Source organism: Falco peregrinus, chromosome 14 (assembly GCF_023634155.1).
Source record: "Falco peregrinus isolate bFalPer1 chromosome 14, bFalPer1.pri, whole genome shotgun sequence".
Classification (NCBI taxonomy): domain Eukaryota; kingdom Metazoa; phylum Chordata; class Aves; order Falconiformes; family Falconidae; genus Falco; species Falco peregrinus.
Window position 1 is genome coordinate 17088977 of NC_073734.1, and position 26667 is coordinate 17115643.

Sequence of the window (26667 nt, forward strand, 5' to 3'; positions counted from 1 at the left end):
CCTATACTTAACAGAGACTCCCAAGGAGTTGGCTAATAAGAAGTTATGACTGAAATACAGTTTTACTTCAGAGCTTAGCCTGCTTACTCTGAGTTACCTACAATATGAAGAAGGGTATCTCCCCTTACCCTGCCCTTAGATCTTAGTGTTACCATACGTTGTGGGAGGCCTGAATTCCAGTGCTATGGCAGTTCTCTCATCTGCATCTAGGTTTCTTAATTCTTGGAAGTCAAAAAGTTGTTACGCAAAAGGTGATGTCTTCTCCAGTCTCTTAAAACAGATTGCATACAACTGACTTTTCTATCATTTTTTGTGTCATTTGGCTTAGGCATAAGGCAGATGACAATAGGCTCAGATTTAGGTAGCTGTTGATAAGGACTAGATGAGAACTCTGAGTGCCTGCAGGAACTGAGCACAATTGTGAGCAACTTGCTTCTTAAGGCTGTATATTGCTGATGTGGTTCAATCAGTCTCTCTTCAGTCTACATTTGCTGGCAATATGGATCCAGTCTTCAGCTGTCTCTTAATTATCTTCTGTGCAAGTATAACAGCAGAATTTAGATTGTATTCAACATAAAATGTGGTAGGTTATCCAGCACAAGATACAGCAATTTAAAAATATTGTGAAAGACACTTTCTTCATATTGCAGTATGGTTTTCATGGAATTCATTTTTTTAAATACTGCAGTATGTAAGTGAAGTGTGGAGTCTAGGCAAGATTCTAGAAAGCAGTTGGTAAAGCTGGGAAAGAGATCTAGAAATTGCATTTAAGAGGGAATGTTAAATATTATCAAACCCAAGGATTGTTTAGAGGAAGCTTACTCTACACTGAAAACTTGGGAGTTATAGATCAGTTTTGTCAACTGGAAAGTTTCCATCATATACCTTGCAGGAGAGTATTTTAGTGGTGTGAATTTTTTTGTTTGCCCAAAATGCAATTTCAAAGTAGGTTTTTTTAAATATTTATTTATTTATTGAAGATTTAAGCCGGATTTGTGTGTTGAAAAGCCGTTTTATTCCAAGATTTTATGGAGAGAAGGTTTTGACCCTTCCTCCAGAGTTAACTTACCTTTGAAATGGAGCACATATTTAAATCTTTCTGGAGTGTTTTACTCAGACCTATTTATATCATTCTATTTGTCAAAAAAAGCCCAAGCTCAAGTTTGTTGTTTTATTCTTTTAGCAAGAAAACTGTTGACCTGTTGGTTATATTCCAACTTTGAAAATTCAGTCGCTGTTAAAGCAAGGTGAATGTATTGGTGCTTTAGCAGAGTAACAGTTTCCCCAAATCATGAGAATTTTTCCTAAAAAACCTGATATTGAAACAAGTCTTTACTGTAGATGTGATGGTTTAAGCAATACTCCCCTGCTTCATGTTCTAGAAGCAGTGATCTACATGTGTCCGTTTTCCATAAGCGATGACTTCTTGCTTCCTAACAAGGCCTCCTTCCTCCCACCCTTTCTCACACCATATCCAGCAGCTGCATTTACTTGGACGTAGTCTGTGATTAACTGAAAATAAATGTTTTAAAATTGCATTTGTCTTTGAAGATTGTTGCTTTTATTTCAATGTTGAGAAAGGCTTTTTGGGTTTGAAGGCTTGTCTGTCTTTTTCCAACTCTCTGTTTTTTCTCTAAAAGGTATTACCTATTACCTGTCCCTGTGATCCTTGCTTCATTTAAAGTTTAGAAATGGATAGGATGCAACGTGGCAAATGCTAGATTCTATTTCCTGTTAAGCTGATATCCTTTTAAGATAGAGAGTATATGCTGAGGAGGAAGAAATGTAATTATAAAGCAGTAATATCAATATTCAGGATGCTTACATGTTCCCTGAGTTTAAATAAAAAATTTGGAACACCTTCCTGAGATTAGTAGAATAGCTGTCTTCAGCATATTTCCAGGAAAAAGACTTTTCATGACTTTCTTGAAAGGCAAACTGACCAGCCTAGCTTATAAAGGCTCTATAATTTGAACTATATTCACCTCTGCAGTGATTTTCATCCCAAGGGTAAGCACAGTTTTGAATGCCATTGCAGACTAAAGAATTATTGATGCACATGTTGCTATGGCAGAAGTAAGTGTTGCCTGAGCAGGGAGCTGCAGGAGAGAAGAGAAAGAAAAGATTAGGAATATTTAGTAATTGATGCATTGTAATAAAACTAGTGAATTCCTGTTATTGTTTTAACATGCGTACTCATTCTTTATCCTGTTTCAAACATGCTTACTTTTCTTGCGCATCGCTAATTATCGGATGATTTAATCTCTCTTCCTGTGGTTGCTTTCAGTCGTACTATCAATGCAACAAAAAATTATTGTTGCTCAAAATCGGTAGCAGATAGAGACAGTCACACAACACAGATAATGGAAGACGGATTTTTATACTTGTTTAAAAAAACTTAATACTTACAAATTGCATGCTCACCATCAATTATATATTTATTCAGTCTGCTATGCATCTGCTAGGTAGATGTTGGAAGCAGTTCCTGAACATCTGCATTTAAGAGCCCATTAACATCTTAAGGCAAATCAGATTTCAGCTTGTGGAAGACTGTTTCAGTAATTGCAAGAGATTTCAGTAACTGGAGGCATCTAAGTCATTCCTGCTTGTGAATCAAAGCTCTTAGATCCTCCTATTAGGGCTAATGCAGGGATTGAGAGAGTAGAGTTTAGCTTTTTAGCTATCTGTCTATATATAGTTAGAAATCTGATGAAATAAATTAACTATAAAGTTGCCCTGAAGATTTTGTTTCTGTGAATGATTTTTATAGCTCCTTGACATTAGAAAAATATATTTTAAAAGTAATACTTTTTTTCAGGATATTGTATAATATACATAGGGAATTCTTTATGAATTCAGGGCACTGGACAAGAAATTGATTTTTCCTTTCTCTGTCTCAGTAATGTGGTATTTTTGTGATGGAAATGTCTCTTATTAGTGGAGTCAGTTATGTATTAAACAGCAAAGATGTGTGATAGACATTCTACTATTTGGTTTCATAGAAAGAATTTATTCTTGAGCAATCTGGATTCTCTGAAACAATGTGAAGCCCAAAGGGTACAGCAGAGGAGGGTGAGTATCCCTGAACACAGCATGGTTTTCACTTATTCCTTCTGTTAGGCTTCAGAATCTCAGTGATAAAAAGGGAAGTTATGCCTAAGAGAAAATTCAAACCTTTAATTCTGAATTTGCATTCTCTAAACCTCATTAATATTGTCTTCCCATTTCTTGCTCCACTGAATATTGGTAACCTATGTTCATTGGTTATAAGCTTTTGTATTAGCTTCCTCTTATTGCTTAACCCCTGGCAAGAAGTTCCATATAGGAAGCTTGCGCTTTAATTGTAGCACAAGTGCTGTAGTACCTTCAAGTAATAGAGCATGTATTTAAAGAGTATTTGCAAGAATTTACCTATGTAATTTTAGTGTTTAAAAATGTTGTGGTAGCTATCACATGTATCTTCCTTGCTCAGCTGAGTTGAAAATTTAATTGTTTGGGAAGTAGATTTAGTCTGAAGAACGCTGCTTTAAAATATGATCAATGCTTAGGAAGGTACAGATCATATCCACTGTATCGATTATGAATGAAATGTCATGTTAGGTGCAAGCAGGGTCAGGTGCACAGGGAGGAATACAGACACACTGAGTGTGCAGGGATGGGGCTGGGAAAACCAAAGCCTACCTGGAGTTGAATGTGGTGAGTGACATGAAGAGGCACCAAGAAGGGCTTTCTCAAGTGTATCATCAACAAAAGGAAGGCCAAGGAAAATATGGGCCTAGTGCTGAATGGGACAGAGTGGAGCCTCCCTCGGTACCCGAGATGGTGATGGAACATACAGTCCTGGAACCCATTTTAAATGTACATGGGATAAGAATTGGAAGTAGTCAGCATGATGAGGAAATCATGCTTGACCAACCTGATTGCCTTCTATGATGAAATTACTAGCTTAGATGAGCAGAGCAGTGGATGTTGTATATCCTGACTTCAACAAGGCTTTCAAAACTGTATCCCATAATATCCTTGTAGAGAAACTCATGGAAGTGCAGACTACATAGGAGGACAGTGAAGTGGACTGAAAGCTGACTGAACTGCCAGGCTTAAAGGGCTGTGATCAGAGACATGAAGTTCAGGTGGAGGCTGTCACTACTGGTGTACCCCAGGGGTCAATAGTGAGGCCAACACTGTTTAACGTCTTCATTAATGACCTGGATGTAGGGACAGACTGCGCCCTCAGCAAGTTTGTAGATCACACAAAACTGGGAAGAGTGGCTGACAGACTGGACACTTGTGCTGTCATTTGAGATAGGCTGGATAAATGGGTCAACAAGAACCTCAAAAAGTTCAACAAAAGGAAACACAAAGCCCTGCTATTGCAAAGGAGTAACTCCACATATGTGTACAGGCTGACGGCCAGCGAGCTGGAAAATCAGCTCTGTGAAAGAACACTTGGAAGTACTGGTGTAGGAAAAAGTGGAACAAGAGGCAGTGATGCACTCTTGTAGCAAAAATAGCCAGCAGCATCTTGAGCTGCATTAGGAAGAGCATTGCCACTTGGTCAAGGGAGGTGGCTCTTCCCCTCTGCTTAGTACTGGTGAGACCACACCTGGGGTGCTATGCTCAGTGTTGGAGTTACCAGTACAAGAGAGATATGGGGGGATCCAGGGAAATGGCATGAAGATAAGGATTTGGAGAATCTGACATACTGGTATGGGTTGCCCTGAGTGGTTGTGGAGTCTCCATCCTTGGAGATGTTCAGCAACTGACTGCACATGGTCCTGGGAAACCTGCTCTCCTTGATCCTCTCTGACCAGAGATACTTCCTAGTGAGGCTTCGAACATTTTAAAAAATGTTTTATGCCCACTTTGTTTCAAGGGCCAAACCATTTTTAGTGGAACATGATTTAGTGGGACTTAATTGCATGGTTGAACTTAAGAAATTACCTGGAAGAATAAAATCAAACATTTCCCTACATTTAGACTTAACTATGTCTTTAACTGTTTCACCAACTGCTACTGTTTAGGAAAGAAAATATAAAGGAACCTGACTGTTGTAGTTTTGCTGTGCCAAACTATCACCTGCGATGTATCAAGAGTGGATGCTAAGGCAGTTCACATCGTCAACGGTTTAAGGCACAAGCATCATATGAAATCATGATGTAAGCACCGTCTGAAAGTATGCTGCAATTAAATTCCAAAGGGATTCACACCTGCTTCCTGAAGGACTAAATAATGACAGGCTAGAACTTACACAAGAATATTAATCTAAATATGAAAACAGGCATCCCAGACAACCAAAGCAATTCACAGAAACAGGAAGATGTAGACAACATTTCTAAACATTATACATATATAAAAGGTTAATAGTTAGAACTGAAATGTTTACAATGCAGACTACAAAATAAAAGGCTCTTGGCTTTATTAGCATGTGGGGAGAGTAGTTTTTCTTTATGAATTTGGGAAGAAAGATTGCACCAGCTTTACTTTATCAAGGATAAATAGGATCACCATTTAAACAGAATAGCTGAGAAAAGGCTTAACAGGCTACAACATCTACTAAAACGTTTCTAACTATGAGATAACACAGGATCTATGAAATTCCTGTCCAGAGTGGTTGTCATGGATCCATGTGTATCTGCTGGTGTTTCAGTATGGATCTGCATGGAGCTGCAATTCTTTTGGAGGCACAGAGGAAGAATTATGATGTAAGACACGTTCCCTTTCTTATTCCTCCAAACAGGAGAATTTTTTCACGTTCCTGTATTTTTGGATGATGCATTCTGCTGCTGCATCTCCATCTGCCAGCATAGTCTCTACTTTACATTCCTGTGTAGTCTCTTTTAACATTTTGGGGGGATGGCTTCTGTTCACAAGTTCATAAAGATGGGACAAATGGCTTCATTTTCCTCTTGTGTGTTTCTTGGGGAGTGCTAAGTCTAAAAGTCACAATGATTGATTGGTTCCAGTCCAGGACTTCAAGGACATAGCTGGACTCTCCTCATAACAGCTGCCTAAGACTGGTGCAATGTTCACAGTGTTCTTTATATCCAGCATTATTCATGTATTGAATCAAGACCGAAATCAAATACATTGATTTTTAACATTGCTGTTAGCTGAATTACTTAGTCAAATCTGCAAGCAGCACTAGGTGTGTGCAAGGTGACTGTCATGCACGATTAGTTCATTTATGTAAATCTTTTCAGAAATATTGATTGTTTTCATGGTTGGTTTCATATAATTACAAATCATTAGTAAGGTAGAAGAGAAAAATAGCTTAACAATATGAAAATAAGTATGGATTCACTCTTTTCAGTTAGAAAAATTCTTATCAATAAATTATTTAAAAATATATGAAACATTTTCAGACACATTCTTTTCAATTACCCTATCCAAGAAAGACAGGTAGAAGATAAATAAGAATAACCACATACCTTTGCAGATTTTCTTCTGCTAATGACTTTTGAGTTGCTTTAAAATCAGAAGTTTGGCAAGTTATCTAGCTTTAGGAGTAATTACTGTTTCAATCCCTTGCAATCAAAAAAATACCACAAAAAAAATCCTGAAAAACCCAAACAACAAACAAAACCCTAAACCAAAACAAACTACTCCAGTATTTATAATAAAAATAGTTAATTTCCCTGACAAAGTTCATAGCATTTTCTAGATTGAAATCTGGAATAACTTGCACTATCGCTAATATTAAAAATTTTATTGAAATTAAAGCTACTGGAAAACAGTTATCAATTTTGCAAGTTGTGCTTAAAAATTATTTTTACTGAAAATCTCAGTATCTAAAGTTTATTAAAAGTCTACTGTAGGTTAAACAATAGACTAGTTTGAAACATTCAATTGTTTATTACTACCATGTGTGCAAAGTAAGCAATAAGCTATTTCTCTTATAAGTCTCTATTACTTTAGAAAGATGGTTTTACAGAAAGTAACTTTTCTCCTGTGTTAAACTCCACTGTTTTGTGGAAGAGAATACAAAATCAAATTGTTAACTGGTAACCTGAAATTTTTTGCAAGGTGGTGACCAGAATCCCTTTCAGGACTGGCTATAGACATGTTAGTTTTGTGAGAAAAAATTATTTCTTTGACAGAAATCTGTACTATTTAATCTTCAAGCTGCACTTTTTGAAAACTTTTAGCAAAAACATAGATTAGATTCCCTGAAGTGGCAGATATGCTTTATTCAGCTCTCCCCATGTACCTTAGATCTGCTCTGCAGTTCTAAATGTAAGTCTACTTTAGTGCTGAAGATGGCGCTTATTTTCAGGTTCTGCAATGTGGACAATGATATCCTTTGTAAATATGTGAGGCAGCAAAATTCCACCAAGGTCAGGAGCAAACACTTAGAAGAAAACCTCACAAAATACATGCTTTCAAGAAAAATCTTAATTTACAATGAGAATAAAGACTATCTCTAACCCAAGCTATGGAATCCAGATTGCTTTTACAGCTCTGATTTTAATACAACCTTCTTAAATAAATTTCGATTTAACTCTTATCCATGGTTGCACAACACAACCGGGCTTTGCTAAGGGAGCATGTGTAGGATCATTCAGAGCCCCATGCAGCTGAGGAAGAGGTAGCAGCTTAGGTGGGAGTGGGTGTAGTTTTAGGTCCAAAATTGAAGGTAGAGCTGTGGATAGGAAGAAGATCCAGGCTCTGCAGGGTCACACATGTTTTCTAGCCTTCTGATCAACTAGTGTGGGCTTGAGAAGAGCCTGTTGTGGTGTCTGGCAGGCAACTGAAAGATGGGGGCTAGTGGGAGAGCACACTTCAGTCCCATTGCTGTCTCTTTTAGGTAAGTCTGTGCTCATTTGAAGAACTCTGTGAGAAGGACATAGCTTAAGGCTGTATTAGTACTGAATTCAAATGAAAAATAAACCTTTTAAGAATGGAGGAAAGCCTTTCTTCAGGAACTATGCTTATAACTGTAATAAAGCAAGTGTTTAATTTACCTGCTACTGTGAGAAGGAAACAGAAACAACCTTTTTTTGTGTGTTCCTGCTGCATAATATACAGCTGATGCTTTTTCTAAAATACCTGAAGTACTGTGATACCAGGAGAACAGGTACTTTAAAATCTACTTACGATCCACAAATGAAGTGAACAGCATTCTGAATCTGCTTAGCCTACTGCCTTCATCTGCCCACATTCGTACCACACCTGTCCCCGTCTGCAGCATGACGTCATTTGCTACGGTGCTGCAAAACTTTGCCTTCAGGTTTTCAATAGAGCTACTTCCATCATATACAGCAACAAAGTTTCTTTTGCATTCGTTTGAATGCTCCATTTGATAGTCGAGAAATCGCAAATAAATCTGTCAGAAAAGAGAAATTAATGTCTCTAGGAAAAGTAATACAGAGAAGACAGTTTTCTTTCTTAGCAAATCTTGAATAAGATGTTTTGTCCCCTTACACATATATGTAGCTCCCAATTCACAACACTTTTAAACTTCCATTTTCTCATTAAATGTCAATGTTGAGTATTACTGGAAATTTGTCTAAGTATCTGTTTGACTTCTACACCCTCCCCAAAACAATCTTTACTTAATAATCTGATATACTTCTGCTCCCCTTGGAAAAAAAGTAAAAAGCAACACACTTGCTGAAGAAAGCCCTAAGCAGCTTTGCTAAATGTGCAGTCTGTTACTCTAGAAGAGATACAAGAAATCCATAAACGTGCTGAAAGAATTTTAATGGTATTTTGACTGTCCTCTTTTCTTTCTTTTTAATTTAGAAAAGACAATGTCAAAATATAAGGAAAGAAATCTAGTCAGAAAAGCTCTGAAGTAGAAATTAAAATTTATTGCTTCAGAATAAAAGCTAATTACTGAACCACAGCAGTGTTACAGAAGACATAAACCATGACATCAGGAGTAATCTGAATAAAAATGGAAGCAGGAGAAAAGTAAGCTGGCTATCTAGGAAGAGTTAATAAGTTTAAGCCAATCTTATTTCCTCCAAAACCAAAAACCTAATCCCAGAGAAGGCAGTGCGTGTGCATAGAACATTGCAGTAAGGAAACTAGAAGACCAAGATGGCACTTGAAGAGTAAGCAAATAATTTATTTTGCTGGAGCAAGAAACATGCAGAATGGCAATTCAGTTAGAATTACATGAAAAGATCATAGGGCTTTTTAATCTCTTGAATGGTTGTATTTGTATTCTCAAAATTCTAGTGAAAGTTGATGAGGTTTGTAACGAAGTCACCTAAGCATGCTGCAAAGTCCATCTTTAAACTTTAAAATTTCCTTAGACAGCCATTATTTTGACAGAGAAGAAATTTGTCCACGTGGAGGCTAAGGTCTACAGCTCTGTGGCAGAAGAAGTGCTAGTCCAATATCCATGAGGTCTTCGGTATGTTCCTCAGATAAGCTTGGGTCTAGACTGTATGAGTTTGGAGCACAATTTACAATGACTTCTCTGGCTGGTACTATGGATGCTAAAGACCTTTTGCACAGTGTGGTTTTTCACGCATCTGCCCAGGGACAAGAATCTCAAGCTCCTGTTTAGTTTGTGAAGCAGGGAAGACACAGTAGATGAATACTGTGCTTACTGCTGCTGTTACCTCTTCTTCTGCCCTTTTGCCGCATCTCGCTTTTAACCTCAGCTAGTGCCAAAGCCTTTTAAAACTGAATTTTAAAGAGTTCACTAAAATAAAACCAACCACCCTTCTAGGGAAAAAAAAAAAAGATACCCCCCACATGCACTTAACAGGTTCGATTGAAAACATGGTAAAAGAGGACAGGAAAAGACAGGTGGCACTTGTACACCCCGGCTTTTCCAGTGTTTTCCAGAGGCAGGTTGCCAACACTGTTTCCCCTTGCACATTCTGTGAAAAGGTGCAATCTGTCCCATATTATCTCATGTTTCATCTCACTGTTTTTCTGATTTTCAGTATATTTTTCCTTTTTTTCCCTCTTTGTTAGATTTACTGCTGGAAATTCTCAGCTACATTTGAGAACCTGTCTTCCACTGATGTCTTATCTCACAAACATAGGTGTGAGCTGTAAGTCCTAGTATTTGGGCTGAGAGACGGTATTTTCGTTTAATGATTGACTTTATTTATCTGCTCTGAAATTACAATGGAAGCTAAAAATAAACTAGCACGCTTTTAGTAGAGCTATTCTATGTATGAAAACAAAGGAATAATTCCATTAAAAGTGCTCATCTCTGCAAAAGCTCTTTCTGGTTAGTGTGTTAGGAAAGTAAATATAAAAGGTTCTCACTCTTAGGTTATATTGATTATTCTAGTAATTTTCTGAAATCTGGAGGCAATTTATTAAATATCTGTTATGCAGATTTTAAAAGTCCTTTTGTTACTGCACTTGTGTCAGTTTTAAAAATTTATTTTTATTACAAAATCAAATTGAGGAAATTAAAAATGTCTATGCTTGTTTTTCTCAAGAGACCACCATATCAGATCTAATGGATTTTATCATCCTAATTCAGCCAGAATTGAAACTTGAGAAACCACTGTCAGAATACTAAGAATTATTTTTCTGTAATGTTTTAACTCAATAATTTAGGATGATGATCTAATCTCAGGACGGACCCAACTATAACTCTGCCTCCTGGCAACATTCAATAATTTATTAAAATACTTAAGCATAAGACCTGGTGCACTCAAGTGGCAATGGAGAGAGAAAATGGTTTTATTATTGTTTCTGGAAGAACTACTACTATTACTTATACCAGTATAGAGCTCTTGGGAGTTGAGTCACTTCCTCAAAGGCTCAAATATATTAATGGAGTTTTAGTTTCTTTCTTGTCTCATCCTCTTTATTACTATCTTTTAGGTTGCTGTTTTAGAACTAGTTTGGAAGTTGGTTAATAGGGCTAGTTAGTTAACTATTAGGAACGTGTAAGAAGGCATAGAGTAGGTTTGTCATCTTGGCAACTACGGCTTAAAATATTTTTAAATTTTTATGTACATGCAAGCAGTGGTATGTGCTTTAATACACATACAGAAACAAAATGAAATATGTGTATGCTATATTGAGAAAAAAATGTATTCTTCAGTGCAACTCATAAGTAATTAACAAGTATATGATTTGAAAAAAATATACTCTGAAACATATAGCTGCTGGATTTTTTAAAAAAACAGGTTATAGGTATAGTATTTTTGATTTATGAATAGGATTTTATCCTTCTTCTGCCCTACAATAAAGCTCAAGTTGTTTTTAATGAGCATAAAATAGTGATATTTTCATAAGCAGTCTCTAGTTCTGCAGGCACAGTCATAAATATCAGGTACCTAGGTAACTAATGCTGATTTTTGGCTCAAGCAGCTAATATGGCCCTTTAGGGCTTGGTCAGGTCAGAAAAGCTCTGGAAAATTTTATTGTGGCATTTTAAGAGGTTGTGATCCTATAGCTAATTCAGAAGAGAAAGTGTGATAATTCCTCAGCTTTTTCCAGGTAAAGTCTTTCATTTTAGCTCAGACTTCTGATGAAAGTGGGTTTTAAGGTGTTGGATTGTGAATCAGACTGGGGAGGAGCAGGTACATGTTCTGTTGACTTTAAACAGAACTGATGTAACAAAACCACTGGAGGCAAAATTTTAAACCATGGCAGCAAGATTTGCTAGAATTTATCAAAGCTGTTAGCCAGTGAATTTTTGCCTGTGATCTTCCAATAAAACAAGAGTCCAAGTCAAATGCCCTTAAAAATTGTTGCTTAAACAGTTTTCACAGTTATTTTGTATTTTGAGTTTCATATAATAGGAAGACAACACTGTGGACTTGCTGTATAAGTTTTATTTCAGAAACAGTCCTCTATCTGAATTTCCTAAGCCACTGATATATAACTCATTTCAGTGAAAGTAAGACATTATGCAAATCACAGCTTGTGACTATTACCTGTTACTAATGAGTTGGAAACCCATTATATGCTGAATGATATGAATGAAACCCACCTTAGCATGTGGAGTAGCTTTAATTGTCCATATGCAGTCAACTGCTTGTCCTGGTTTTGTTTTTCCTTCTTGTTCTACTTGACTGGAACGTACTATTCCATCAGCTCCTGAGAGCTCAAATTGGCAGTCTAGGGAGAAGATATACCTTGCTGTCAAATGCAATATGGTATTAATTTAAAATTTCATGTATAAAGAAATTGTTATTGTAATACTAGACCTGGGATGGGATTTAAAATACCTCCTAGGTAAGTGAAGTCAGGATCTGTAATAGAAAGAAGTAATGAATCACAGGGGCTATCAGTGCTTGAGAATCACTTCAAGGTTTAGTATAATCTGAAGATTATGTCCATTTTTTATTATGTCACAATAAAAATTACCAGAAAGTTTACTGAATCAATTGGAGGCTACAGAGACCATTTTTTTTTTTTATGATAACATTATTCTGCAAAGGTTGACCTTATCTGAATAAGGTAATTCTATGCTGACAGCTCAGCTTTTCAGCATAACACCAAAAATTACTATTTGGTATTTTGTTCCTACGTTACATTCTGAATTTAATCATGCCAGTTTTTACTGAAATCATTTGAGCTCCACAAGAGTACAGGGGATCTTTCTGTGTGCATCATTTTTATCAGATTGCTGTCTGTCTAGTTCTGAACAATTTAAAATGGAGTAGTTTAGTACAACATATCAACAATTTGAAATTACTAATTGCTATTAATAAAGAAGGTCAGTTCAATACTAAAGACGCTTGTCCCTTGGGTACCCATGCCTCTTCTATTAGGCCAGGTAGCACAGTTCTAGACATAATTTATGAAGGTAGAATTTCACCTTTAATTGCTTCTCTACTTCCTCTCTTCTAAATGTGATGTATGGTAGTGTTATGTATCTGTAGTATATATATCCACTGCGGTAGTATACTGTATGCATACTAATAGTGAAGAATATACTTTTTCATAATGGTTAACTGATGGCACTTGACTTTACTGGGTCTAGGGCTGGCTAAAAATGAGTCTGTAATGGGCTGGGATGTCCAAGGTTTACATTTCAATGATTGAGTTAGTGTTTCCCGTCAAATCAGCATAGAAACTTCATTCACATAGAAACGCCCGTTCATAGCTGTGGCATAGAAAATCACCACATAAATCAGGCAAATCATAGTGTGTGCATGTGTGTGAAGTGTTAGTCTATGCAAAGAAAGCACTGGTTAATGCAAAAGTGCCTGCCTAAATTATCTTCCAAATGAAGATCCAGAATTTGGTTCTTCCTGTAATCCTCTAAATGTTTTTCTGTATAGTGAGTTTATCACTTCCCCCAAAGTACCTCAGTCCTGAGCTTGACTCAGTACAGTTGAGAAAATGCCTTCTTTACCTTCCTTTGTTTTAGCTACCTGTACTGAAATCTATGATCACTATATGCAAAATTCTGCAAGATTTTCAACCTTCTTTGTGAACTGATTATTTTTTTTATGAAGTGGGGTTGTACGTGCATGTCTGCTTCCATTTTCACAATCCCAAGACGTTTTACCACACTCCATGTAAATGTAGAAGAAAGAAAAGAAAAATACCAGTCTTTCAGTTGCTGCAATCTATTGTGAAAATAATACTTTAAACGTATATTTAAAGTTCCAGCCTGGAACTAGGCTAAGTTAGTTTTGAAACTGATGTTAATGACATGAGTTTGGAAATAGATTTAGCAAAATGTAAAAGCATTGTTCCTATGAAAACATTTTAGCACGTTCTTCCCAGTGTACTGGTCACCATGTTAATCTGAAGAGCTTCCAAGTCTAAATCCCTAGCAAGGCATACAGTTCTCTAAGCTATAATATATAATCATGTAGAGTCTTTTCATGTGCTGTAGGGGTAAAGACCAGTTGGGTAAAGATGACATTAAAAAGTTATGTCTGTGTATACATGTATAGTAGTAGCAGAGCTGACATTTGTACATTGTCTTTTGTCCCAAAGGACAATAAAATGCTGATAGCTACACATACAGTACCTATGAAGTACAGCAGTCAAGCTTTACACAAGAACATCAGGTCAAATTTTCTTGTAAAAAGAATGCCCTGCCAGTTTTAAGTGGCCCCACAGAGCAGATGTACTTTTTGTTTGTCAAAAGGCACTGTCAGCATATTGTCCTTTCCTTCATGCCCTGTAAATTACATAGTACTTTGAGCAAAGAACAATTCTGTTGCCTGAGCCTGTGATTTCAAGGAAACTAGTTACACTAAGAGCTGATGCTTGGACTGTATAGATATTTCTTCTGGCTTTTCAGAATGAAGATTTAAAATGTTTTGCATCTGGCTGGAAGTGCTATTGTAAATATGCTTCAAGTGTTTTTGTCATAGTGTCTTACATTCCTAGAAGATAGGCTGTTGAAAATGCCAGCTATTTGTCTACGTAACTGCTCTTTCCATTCCTACCACCTGTGAAACTGGTACAAGTTAAGAGTAACAGGGAAGCTGATGAAGCCTTCATCATGAACAAGATCAACTGACTTCTCCACAAGCAAACTAGAGACCTGTAATTTCCTTCAGTCAATTTGCCAAAGGGGTTTTAGTCAAGTACACTGTAGGATTAGCAGGACTGACACTGTAACTATTGCATTGTCACTTTGCCTTTGTAAGAAGTTATGATGAAATACATCTCTAGATTGCCAGCATAAATACATCCAGAGTTCAATGGGAGCAGATGGTCATTAACCTGATCAGGATTTTAGATATCTTTACCTGGTATAAATGAGTACTTTGCTTGAAATCCCTTTCCTTCCAGTTCCTCATCAGAAGTAAACTTGATCCACATAAATCTCCCTGTTGATCTAATTAGTGCAGGACTTTTCAGACCACAGTAACGATTAATGAGAGGGGAGAAACCAAAAGGTCCATCTCGAACTTCCAGATGATCAAACCGACATTCAAATGAGGGTTCTATGTAATAAGGTTCATCAAAGGTCAACTCAATTCTTTGTCGTGGAGCAGCTAGACAGAAAAAATCAAGCAAAAGATTTAATGAAGATCTATATAAAAAGCACATGAAGACATGAAATAATGAAAAGACAGGCCTCCAAAACAGCAAGATAAAAAAGAGACTGGAAACTTCTCAAAATACATCTGGCAGTCTGCTACAAAAACTTCGATACACTGTAATAACAATTTTACAAATGACTGAGCCAAAGATACTTTTTCATGGGATTTTATGGATTTTTTTTTGCTTGCTGTTCTTTATTGTTGAGAATTCAGTAATGACATAAATTTAACGCAGCACATGTAACAGATATTAACATACATGCAAAGGTATTCAAACAAGGTTTATATTAAGATATAAAGTAAAACCAGTGTTTTGTGAAAGCAAAGTACATAAAAAAGGACAAAATATTGATGGATGCAGAAAAGAATGGAAAATAAAAAGATACAAAGAACTACTCACGGGTATATTTCCTAAACATTAAGCCCAAATTTGGAGATCCTTTGGCAGGAGAGATCTTTTATTAGAATATTCAGAGAAGTGTAAATGCTTCATATATTTATTACTAATATTCAGGTGTCTACAGATGTTGGTAAGTCTGAACCGGTGACAGCCTAACATCAGGATTTGGATCAGATCCCTAAATCCTGATGAGATGCAGCTATGATACCTTGTGACTAGACTTCCACATTGGAACCCTGACACTATATTGCATGAATAGCTTCAGTGTTTCTTGTTCTTGTCATCTATTGAGCTACATGAACTTTCAGATACTGCTTGGTTATCTGAAATGACAGCATTAAAGAACCACGTGCTGTCTGCTTCTTCTGAATGCAAAAATGATTTACTTATATGTCTCTAACATTCTGTTTAGACCTTACACCTTACTTGCTACATGAGTTAAAAAAATTCGTAGCCGTTTGCACATATTGGCGGTGGTCTGCAGGAAGGACTATGCCTTAGCTAGAAGGTGTGGAGGACCTTGGTCTCACTCAGGTACCTGTAATGTTTCTGTATAAGGACTGTGAGGACAGAGTCGTGAAAACCGATTCTGTGCCCCACGGAAACTTTCTTGCACAAGGGAGATCCAGCAACGGATCTGGTACGCGTGAACCCTGAGCTGGACAGGATGGAACTCCCCAGTGCCTTCACTGGCAAGGAAGATGCAAAACTTCAGATGTGCATGCATACAAGCAAAAATGAGGGTGTCTATGAAACAGTACTATACAAATAAAAACTCACTGAAACATATTACTTGAAATATTTCAATTAATTGATATGGATCTGATGATTAAGCTGACTAAGGTTTTCAGCTGACTCCAGTGGGTTTTGGGTGCATTCTAATAAGAGGAAAAAATAATTAGTGTGTCCCAAGTCTTGCAACCTTTATCCAAGATATTCTCATTGGAATGTGGTTGTATTTTACTTAATGATTTTTTTTTTTGTTCTCATCACATTATTTTAATAGTGACCTCAGCAGTGTTAACAAATCTCCATACTTTTAGTACAGTGCTATGGCAGTCAGATGTGTCTTTTTCTTATTAATAAAGGACAGCATAAAGATTTTCTGCTTGTGAGATAGACTTGGAATAACACAGTATGGTCTGATTAATGCCAGATAGTCTTCAACCATCTTTTGCAGTTTATTATGAGCAATATTGGAAGTGATATTTTTTTATTTTTATCTTAATAGTTCCGTGCCTTCTTAGATTATAGTAGATCTGACGCTGCTTTTTCTGGCTGTGAGGGTATGTCTTATGCCATACAGCTAATTCCTGAATGTTTGTGTTTTCTATTGATTTGTTATTATTACTTCAGAGAGCAAATTTAGCTTGTTGTTCAACCAGATGACTGCAGAATTGATTATATTACCAGTATGGCTATACAATACCTGACAGTATAGTAAAATGACACAGTTTTTACAGTTCACATTTACCCATTTAACAGCAAGATTACAACACAATAAAACAGAAATACACCATGTACCTTCTAAGATATAGATGCACTCCTGGTTTGGTGGGTACATGTTAGGGTAGTTTGGTGAAGCAAAATGTCCTCCATTACTTGTCCGTACCCAGTTGTCACACTGGGTAGGAGGAATGCGATTCACTCCAATATTTTGTCCACCTTAAGTGAAGAAGAAGTGATCAAATAAATTCCTCTTGCAAGCATGCAAATTTGATCTTGCAAAAGTAAAACACTGACATAACACATGTACTATAAAAGAACAAAGTAATTTATTTTGGTTGAAAACCCTCCTCTATGCACTTGTTAACATCTAGCTAGGAAAATCTTATGTTTAATTTAGTGATATGGTATATCCTAAAGAGATCACAGTTTTTTAATATCAAGTATGACCAGTAATCCTTGGGAAGGGAAGAGAGGGAATATTTTTTTTTTACCCACGTCAGTTTAGATTTTCTGATATTCTTCTAAGTCAGATAGTGAGAGTGGCTGCCAATACAGCAGCATTATATTACAGCTTAATACTTCTCCATTCCTATGCAAATACAATCCAAAATATTTGTTAGGTTTTACTATTTTTGCCTCTGATTCCAGAAAAAACTGAAGTACATGGCCCTTAGGTTGAATATCTATTTACAATAATTTTTTTAATACAGAATGCTTATAACAGAATGGATTATAATATGTAAATACACTAAATACAGCAATGGTAGTTAATAAAATTACTAGCAATAGGTAGATTGCACTGGTACCTAAGGGTCTCATTTAAGATCAAAACTTTTCTTCTGGAAGTACGGGAAAATATGATCCTTGACTGAGATTATGCAGTTTAGTAAGGTAGTGCACCGTGCTGGACCATTCATAGCACCTTTGTTAGTTTGCATTTCCTTATCCCAGGAGAAAATGAATTGGGAATAGTATGAGCTCTCTCACATTCTTTTTAAGTACCTTTGCTCTTCTCCTGGTATCAGCAGAACTAGAGAGAACAAGATACCAGAGATGTGGTTTCTGCTAGATTTTTCCTAAATGTCACAGGGTGCTCTCATAATGCTATTTATATTTATGTAGTTTTTCTTTGCAGACCTTCGAAAGGGTGTCCATACTGATACAGGTCTTAACTGCCTCCAGTAATTTCATCACCTTCCACTGGTATCTTGGCAGCTTTTTGATTTATGGGGGTGAAAACTTGGTCTCTCCTGCAGAAATGGTTCCAGAAAATTCTGTAGGTGTCAGTTCAAGGAATTCTTCTTTCCTAAGTGTAGGTTAATCCCACATATGAGAAAATAAGGTTTGTGAAACTGATGCCTTCCCCACTCAGCAGCCTTAAAAATGTTTGTGGGTAGACTATTTGAAAAGCTTGTTGTCAGGTACAGAAAACATGAATTTCCTTCCCCCCCCCCCCCCCACCTGTAAGGTCTGAAGCCATGGAATATTAACTGGGTAAGTGAACTTCCATGTTCTTTGTCACTGGATGGCTTTGTTCAATTGGAAAAAAATGCGGTAAACAGGGAAATGGAAAATCCTGGAATTCATACTGGTAATTCAAGAGCTATTAATACCTGAACACAAACACTTTCTTTCATTTATATTGCTTTTTTAAAAATTATAAAACTGTTAAATTTTTTAAAAGAAAATGATCAAACCAAAATTGTACCTTGTGTCTTCTGTGCAACGGCAATCCCTTCCACTACAAGGATTGTTACTAGCAACACTGATGAGAGAAATCAGACAGGAGAAACATCAGTAATTCATAAAAATTATAGACCATTTTCTGCAGTTCTGATTCATGCAAATCCTAGAATCACTAACCAAAACAACCCAGAACATACAGAATTACATAATTAATTATGAACGTTCTTAAAATTTCAACTTTAGGAAACCAGTGCAGCCTAAGTGCACTGTCCGCTCTTCTTCCGGGTTCTTTAAGAAAGCATATATGAGAATAGCTATTTACTGTTTGAGGGGACTTCAAGAATGTATTCTAGAGTATCTACTAATTTGCAAGCATTTTATAAAGTTACATGGTATCTATCTTCTATATAACTTTTATATCCTGAAACAAGATGTTTCAGTGCTATATCTAACCCTATTTATCCTAAACCTCCACTTACATAATGTGTACAAAAGACTTCTCCAGCTTCCAAGAAATTAATCAGGAACTCAGGAGACACTGTGTGGTCTTATCCCTGCGTGGATTTCAGGAGTACTATAGAACAGTTCTTGCAAGACTGGTTGTTGTGATGCTGCCACAATACCACGGAGTTCTGCGAACGATGTGGCAGTAGAAAACAAGCAGATACAAGTTCTAACAATGGGGAGAGACTTCGAGCAGTGACAACAGCTAGGATGTGGACACTGTTAGGACATGCACCGCTGCAAGCACTCTGGTTTGCTGGAGTTTTGTGTTAGTCTCAGGTGTTGGTATATGCTGCTGTTTTCCAGACCTGATCTGACTGAATATTGAACCTGTTAAAGATTCTGCTATCCTCTTTCCTCCAACACGCTTCTCCCTCCTGCCTTCCTTCCTCCCTTTCCTTCCCTTCAGTCTTCCCTTCCCTTCCTTCCTCCTTCCCTAAAATGAAGCTGTCTAGATGTTTTGCTTTTGGCCTTTTCCTTACATTTACATTTTCGAAGTGTCAGTCTGAACAGCACATATTCCACTATTCATCAATAGTTTTAAAGCAGTCTTAATGTCCAGATTTTCATAAAATGCTTTGTCTCCTCAGATTGTTAGGGATTACCAGGATGGGAAAAGAGAATGAAAGAGAGTATATAATCATGTTACTCTTCAAATCCTTCATTTGCTTCCATCTTGAGTATCTCTACAAATCTGGACACATACCTTTCAGAACTAGCTAAGTAAGCTAGGACTCTTTGCCCTGGACAGCAGCTGCCTGAGGGGAGACAAGACACAAGGTATAACATCGCCAAATGTCATTCACATGGTGAATAGAGAGTAACTACTTGTTGTCTCTTCCTGTACAGGAACCAGGAGATATCAGACAAAGCTAGCAGGTAGCATGTTCAAAGTAAACAAAGATTATTATTTTTCTAGTGCACATATTTCATAACGCATCCTTGAAATAGAAAATTGTTTCAGAAACCCCTTAAGCCATAAGTTGTTGAAAGTCCGGGATGGTATTTGGGGCAAATATAATTTGCTCTACTTTTATGCTCTTTCTCCTTTTATATCTGTGAAAGAAGATACCAGGTTCAATGGACCTTTGATTTGACGTGGTATGGCCTTTCCCATGTTCTTAATCTACTTGTTAATACTAAGTCAGACAGGCATGGCCTTACCACTGCAGGGGAAAAAAGATTTCAACATGAATTTTATTGTCACATTCAAGAAGTTAAAATTATTTTCTCACTTTTCCTGTCTCATTGCTCAGGCATTTTAGCGGCTTGTGCTGAAGCAGCATTTCCTCTATCTGTGATTTTCCCTGTGTTGCTGTTAGACTTTCAGCCCTTTAGAGAGTTCCACAGTGAGCATGCACTGACTGTGAACTACGGTGATCTTGACTGAACTTATCTAGATGCTGCTGTAATGTTGGCATAGATACATTATCTTGGGGAAAGACAAAAGGAACCAAAGTCTGCCCCTGAAAGTGTCCACCTAGCATCTGTGGTTTATTATGCATGTTTCTGCTGCCCTTTCTTCTCTCTACCCATATTAAAACTGTATATCATTATGAGACTTTCCTCACCAACAACCACTTTTCCCCTTGTAAGTCAAGTTCACAACTGTGGGTATTCTAAAATACCATATGGGTCTTGCAAACAAGTGTTATGTTCCTAGAAGCTTATTTGATTTTCAGGGATGGATTATGAGCTGGTAGGTTAAGACTTAGGTAGTTTCGCAACTTCCATCTTCACAATAATTCTGCATTTTCATCAGTATTAATATACTGAAAAACATACTTCCTGACTGTCATTATCCCAATACAAAGTATCAATCGTTAATCATTGCTGACACCCTACATTGAAAATGCATCCTTCAGAAGAAAGTATCTAGTACCCTTACTGGTTTTCCAGTTATGGATGTTCACTAGTCTTTAAAGCAAATAAAATATCCTGTCTTTATTGACAGTTTTCAGATATTTTTAGGTTTTAGTTTTTCTCATATAGATGCTACGATTTCAAAATGATTTGCAGTTCATTTTTGTGGCTTCTGTGCTTAAACTGTGCACTCGAAGATTTCTGAGTTTAAGCGCATGAACGTATAATGCATTTGTACTACTGAGATCATTTGTCCCTAACAGACAATCTTGATAGTAGTTATAAAGTTCTCTATGTATTTTCTTTGGCTTTTTCTACACTGGTTTTGGAGAAACACTCCAAAGTTGGCTTTTTATTATTAAAGTAAACGCAGTTTCCACAATCCTATGTAAATTATGTGCCTGTATGTCCTCCTGTTGAATTAACCTTTTGTAAAGGTGTGCTCTGCCCACCCTCTATTTTGCAAGGAGATAGCAATCTCTTTGTAACTTGTTGTGCTGCTTTCTTAAAATGTGAAATGAGTTTTGTCATTTTTTCTTAAAGCAATCAAACAGAAATATGAGTAAAATAAATATCTTCAAGGCTATCAAAATTAATGCAGATAGTCACTTTCAAGTAACAGTGAAATATCTGGGAGGTTTGTTGAGTTTGGTTGTTGGGGTTTTTTTTAGTACAGCTGTCTACTACTGGTAACACTGTTACAATATACCTTTTTTTTTTAATTTTTCAGTTTTAAAATATCAGTAAGCATCTATGTTTATTTCAGCAGTTGTGCTCTCTTGTACAGATAGAGACAACATAAGAATAGATGTTCAGTTACACTAACCAGTGTTTCCCTTCTTGAAATAATGCGGATACCGAAACAAGCCTCCTAATAGGACTTGAGAAAATCTGACTGGCTTTCACTAAAGCCTGTGCCACTTCTATAAATAGTCCAGAGCTGTGTATGCGTGTGTAAGTGCAAAAGAACAGTGCATATTTCCTGTAGAACAGCATGGATATGCAGGCAATTACAGAAGATAAATGGGCTGAGCATTTGTCTTACTGTCTCCCTTTTGTCATGTTATATGGGTGAGTGGATACAGTAAGTATGGGCCACCTTTGTTCCCCACCTTTTTCATCTTCATTTTTAATCTCTTCCATCTCTTGCCTTTCCCTGGCAAAGCCTATCTGTTTCATACTCTCAGCCCACACAGCAAACGTTTAAAGGCCTTCCTTTGCCATTACTTTTATTCCAGGTGATAGCATGATAAAGAAAAGAGGTATCTCTGACTAATGCTCTGTATGTGTGCTGTCCTTAGCTCTGTGGCATTGCTAGCAAAAAGGTGGAGAGAGGACTTACATCTTCTCTTCCTAAGAGTACTGTGCAGGGATGCCTCAGGTAGTATTGCCTTAAACTGCGTGCATTTACATGACACAGTATAACATGGGATAGCAAACGAGTTTTTTGCCTGAAAACAAGGCCCATCAATGTTCAGGATGAAAAGAAAGAAGGAAAAAAAAATCAGTCAGGATATTTTTAGACCTTTTAGACTGATTCCATTAACCCATTTTTGTATGCATTTTAAAAACAACAAAGAAATCACTTGGTGTCCTAAATCCATACCTCTTCCTGGAAAGATATTTTTGAATCTCAAAGACTAGTATGGACCATGCAAGTCAGTAAGAAGGAAGGAAGATGTCTAGGGAAGAGAGATGCTGTAGGATAGTGGAGAGCTATTGCTGAACCAGTGTCCTTGTACTGCATGTGGGGACACAGAGCAGCTAGAACAGACACAAGATACTAAACTACTTTCACTAAAAGTCTTGTAGCACTTCCAGAAGCATGAAGAATGATCTTGTTATTTCTAATAAACTGAAATTCAAATAATTACTTGCAATGAACTTGCAATGGGACACAGTATTCCTCTGCTCCCTCTTTTTTCTTCTTTTAAAGTCTACCACATATCACTGTGATACAACTGTCCTTCAGTGTGGATGAAAGATAACTCTAGACTTAGCTCCATATTCCATTATGGTGCAGGAAGCAGAGGTAGTAAGTATCTAAGAATGCCACTCGAACATTGTTTGCTAATGTAACCAACAGCACAAACAGTGCAGGATTGCATGACTACATTGAATATCAAAGAGGCAGAAGGGTGTGTTTGTTTTGTTTTTAATGGAGCAGTGTGGTGAAAATTCTACTAGAGGACACTGAAATATGGGAGGCTGACATTATAAACTTAGAGATATTTAGTTGGTAAACATAACAGAGGTTAGTGCTTCTGCAACTTAAATTGAGCTTTTATTTCATATGTACACTGTAGAAGAGGCTATCATTAAGCCAACAGCAGCACAGCCACTGAGGCAGGCAGATTAAGAGGGGCTTATTTTATTCATGAATCTGCTATTTGCTCAGACTTTTATTCCATGAATTATGGTGCATACTTTCGTACTACCATTTAAAGCTCTTATAGTTTTTACCTATGTGAACATTAAGCAGAAATAAAGAAAAAGTAGCAAGCTTCTGTCTCTGTTTTTGAAAGACTCGATTTTTCATTTTCACTTCTTTGCATGAAATATTTTAGACCACATAGCCTGCAGACAGCTGTATAAATTTTTAAGAGTAAAAACAGTAACCATAGCTTGCAAATTCTTTTTACTATTCTGTTGTTGAAATAGGCTTATGGAATAATGTAAAAAAATCCTCTGAACTGGTGTAATAAACTATGCATTGTTTGCAGGAATCAAGATTTTCTTAGCTGACATTTCATAAAATTCTCTAAAATTGATCTAAGCTGCAAAAAAAAAATCGTAAATTTTTGTATTGAACTACAGAGATTCACAAATGAATGGCTCCTATTTTTCTTTAAAAATGAGAATAATAGTTAGTTTTACAGTAAACAGGTGCACAACCCAATATTGAGAAATCAGTGTGTTGCTTAGAAAAACAAGTGCTTAAGGCTGCAAATCTGACATATGCTTGTGCTTTCTGGCAAGATGCATACTTCAGATTTCATGGGATACAGTACTGCTCTAAGCTCCCTATGGTATGTCTTTCCTCTGCTTTTTCTACACGCTCTAGGAATCTTCGCATATAGAGAAAACAGACTAGATTTGCTGTGTGGCTCTGAGAGCAGTGTCTGTCTTCAGTGATGACAGTGGGGGATCTATGCATGCAGGGCAAGCTGAATATCAAACTGGGGAGCAGTCATGCACAGCTGAGAAACTGAGTGAAAAATTCCACCAATTTTTAAAATAAAGACTTAATCATTTAGAGTATTACATGTTCTTACTATAGCGGTAGTCAGAATCCTAGGGATAAAGATGACAGACATTGCTTCAGGCAGGATTCACTGTTTTATCTTCGTGCTGTACTCCCTGGATTAGGCAGCACCTTGTACACATAGAGTCCAAACAGACACTAATTGGCAACACACAGGTCATGCATGTTACAAAATCTTGCCAGGATGCCTGCTTCTTTCTGGCAGCTACAGCCTAGAGTAACAAATGCTTGATCTTAATTATATACTATGTTTTGCCTTATGGGAATGAATCCTTTTCTGTGTACTATTCTTAAACCTAGGTCCTAATTTGCCCCGTGTACTAAAATTAATGTTACTTTCAGTAACTGCTAGTCACAGTACCCCAGCTTTTACATGCATTTTTTCTCCCATGTACATCTAAACATTAATGTTAGCTGTTACTGTGGTGGGGACATTTGTGATGTCATATCTTATTCTCTGGCCAAGATTATATGTACAACATAAATTACTTATACAGGCTTTGGTTGCTTTTAAGGACTCTGATCAAGCGTAGGGTCTGTGATGTTAGAGGCTGCACAAATTCAAAGTGATTGACCAGTCTTCTCATAAAGAACTTTAGACAGACAATTAGACATGCACGGTAAAGTATCCAGGCACTTTAATTATTTAATTAAGTGCATTTCTGATTTTTAGCTCAGAAAGACAAACTGTAAATTCCAGGGAATGAGATTTTTCTCTCTCTTCCTAGCATTTGGTGACATTTGCTAATTGATAAAAGGAATACTGGGTTGCATCTGTTGCTGCTTTTTTAGGCAAACAATTCTATTGCTGAGGATGAAAACACAAGCAGTTTTTGAATCCCACATGCTCTTACAGTTCGTAGTCTGAATATATTCCCTAATCTCTTGTAGTCTCAACAGGACATTTGCAGATTGGTAAAATGAGTATCAAAGAGCAGTTAAGGTGGCTCCCTGTAACAGCCTATTAACAGCCCTGGTGATTCCTCATACTGGAATATACTGCAGGATTGCCAAGGGACCAAGTAACAGAGATGAAGGTGTGCATCAGGCAAGATGTATTTTAGCTGTTTGTAAGCCTTACCCAGAGCATGCTAGTGGAGCTGCCAACCTGTTTTAATTCTCCTCACAAAAGCTTGATAGCAGAAGTGGGCTTCATCATCTATTAACAGTGACTCTAGCGCCTTTCTAAGATCCAAATCTTGTTAGCCATTAGCATGCCAGCAGGATATCTGAATGCATGCAAGTCTATTCTCAGATACAACAGTTTCATCTCACTCCAGCTGTTTCCAGTAGGGATTCCTCTCTTAGAGATTGCCAAAGAAACAAATTGGGAGTCTGTATCTCTCTGGAGAAACCAGGTTAACTGATTCAGGAAGCAAATGCAGTTCTCCCACGTCCTTTTGATCAAAATCATCTGCAGAACAATTCATGCTTGGATGGATCTGTGACAGAGTCCCCTCCAGGTCTGCTCAAAACATTTAACGTTTCTGATCCCTTCCTCCATTAGAAATGTATAAGCAGCTGTGGGCTGCTTCATTTTACCAGTTGCTCCACATCCTGCTACTTATAATCCATTCCTGGGCATGTCTGCCAGCAAAACTTCTGCCGGAAGAATGATATCTTTCATTTTTAAAATAGAAGCTTTCCTTTTTATAGGGAAGATCTTTTTTCATCTCCAAGCTGTGTGCAGCAAGAGACTGAAGAGAAGGCTGCATGTGCAAACCACGTTGATGAGGGGTTTCAAAAACCTTATTAAAATATATACACTGACTTAAAGTTCAGATGGTTTCCCTGTAGCTGACAGAACTGAACCTACTGTATATGACAATTATGAATACAGAGATCACTTATTCCTAGAACACTTAGATAGGGATACTTTTGACTTAAAAACAGATCAAATTGAACCAAACTTTTTCATCTCTTGGTATTTATTATCGATACAGTGTATTTTTCAGTAGAAATGTCTTCAGGAATGTCTATTACGGAATTAGTATCAAAAGTTCTGCTGTCTTCTATCACGTCTGACAACAATTTGTGTACAGAGTATAAATTAGTATTTTTTTCTAGCTCCTCACTTTCAGTTCCTTAAAAAGAAACTTCTCTGTGTTCATGGATTTCATTGTATGGTAAAGAAGGCGGTTTTGTGAAATATACTGTTAACATATTGGCAGTCCTTTCCTGCTGCATAGTGGGCCAGCTTTGTAATAATAGAAAATGGAGTGAAGCACAAAGATAAGCTAAAAGAAATGTGGATTTTTTTCATGAAATGTTACCTGCTGATTCTTTGTTGAAAAATATACACTCCCCCACCCCAATCACTTGCAGTATTTGAGGTGGCAGTTGTCGGTCACGTATCAATAGAAGTAGCAAGCTATTTAAAGGTAGCAAGCTGTTTAAGTTGTCCAAGACTGAAGTGCTTCATTAATTAAAAACTGAATTGGAGTATATAGGGCAGAAAAGCAGCAAGCTTGTTTGCAGTACTAGAACCCCCAACTGTATCCAAGACACTGTAATTAAGATTTTCCTTCAGTCCACAAAAGCACGTCCATCACTAC

General features: G+C 37.0%; 1 protein-coding gene across 7 annotated transcripts in view; it reads right to left on the reverse strand.

The window, feature by feature from the left end:
* NETO2 (neuropilin and tolloid like 2) overlaps positions 1-26667 on the reverse strand; it is a 35114-nt gene that overhangs the window by 3892 nt on the left and 4555 nt on the right. For 2 of the 7 annotated variants that reach the window (XM_055818853.1, XM_055818858.1), the window contains exons 2-8: positions 18503-18559; positions 16870-17010; positions 14649-14897; positions 12138-12182; positions 11921-12048; positions 8095-8323; positions 1986-2099 (exon numbers count right to left, since the gene is read on the reverse strand). In XM_055818853.1, coding sequence (XP_055674828.1) covers positions 1986-2099; positions 8095-8323; positions 11921-12048; positions 12138-12182; positions 14649-14897; positions 16870-17010; positions 18503-18559 — 963 coding nt within the window. Of the gene's footprint in view, positions 1-1985; positions 2100-8094; positions 8324-11920; positions 12070-12137; positions 12183-14648; positions 14898-16869; positions 17011-17931; positions 18101-18502; positions 18560-26667 lie in introns of all 7 variants that reach the window. The other 5 variants (XM_055818859.1, XM_055818854.1, XM_055818855.1 and 2 more) reach the window with 5 other exon arrangements.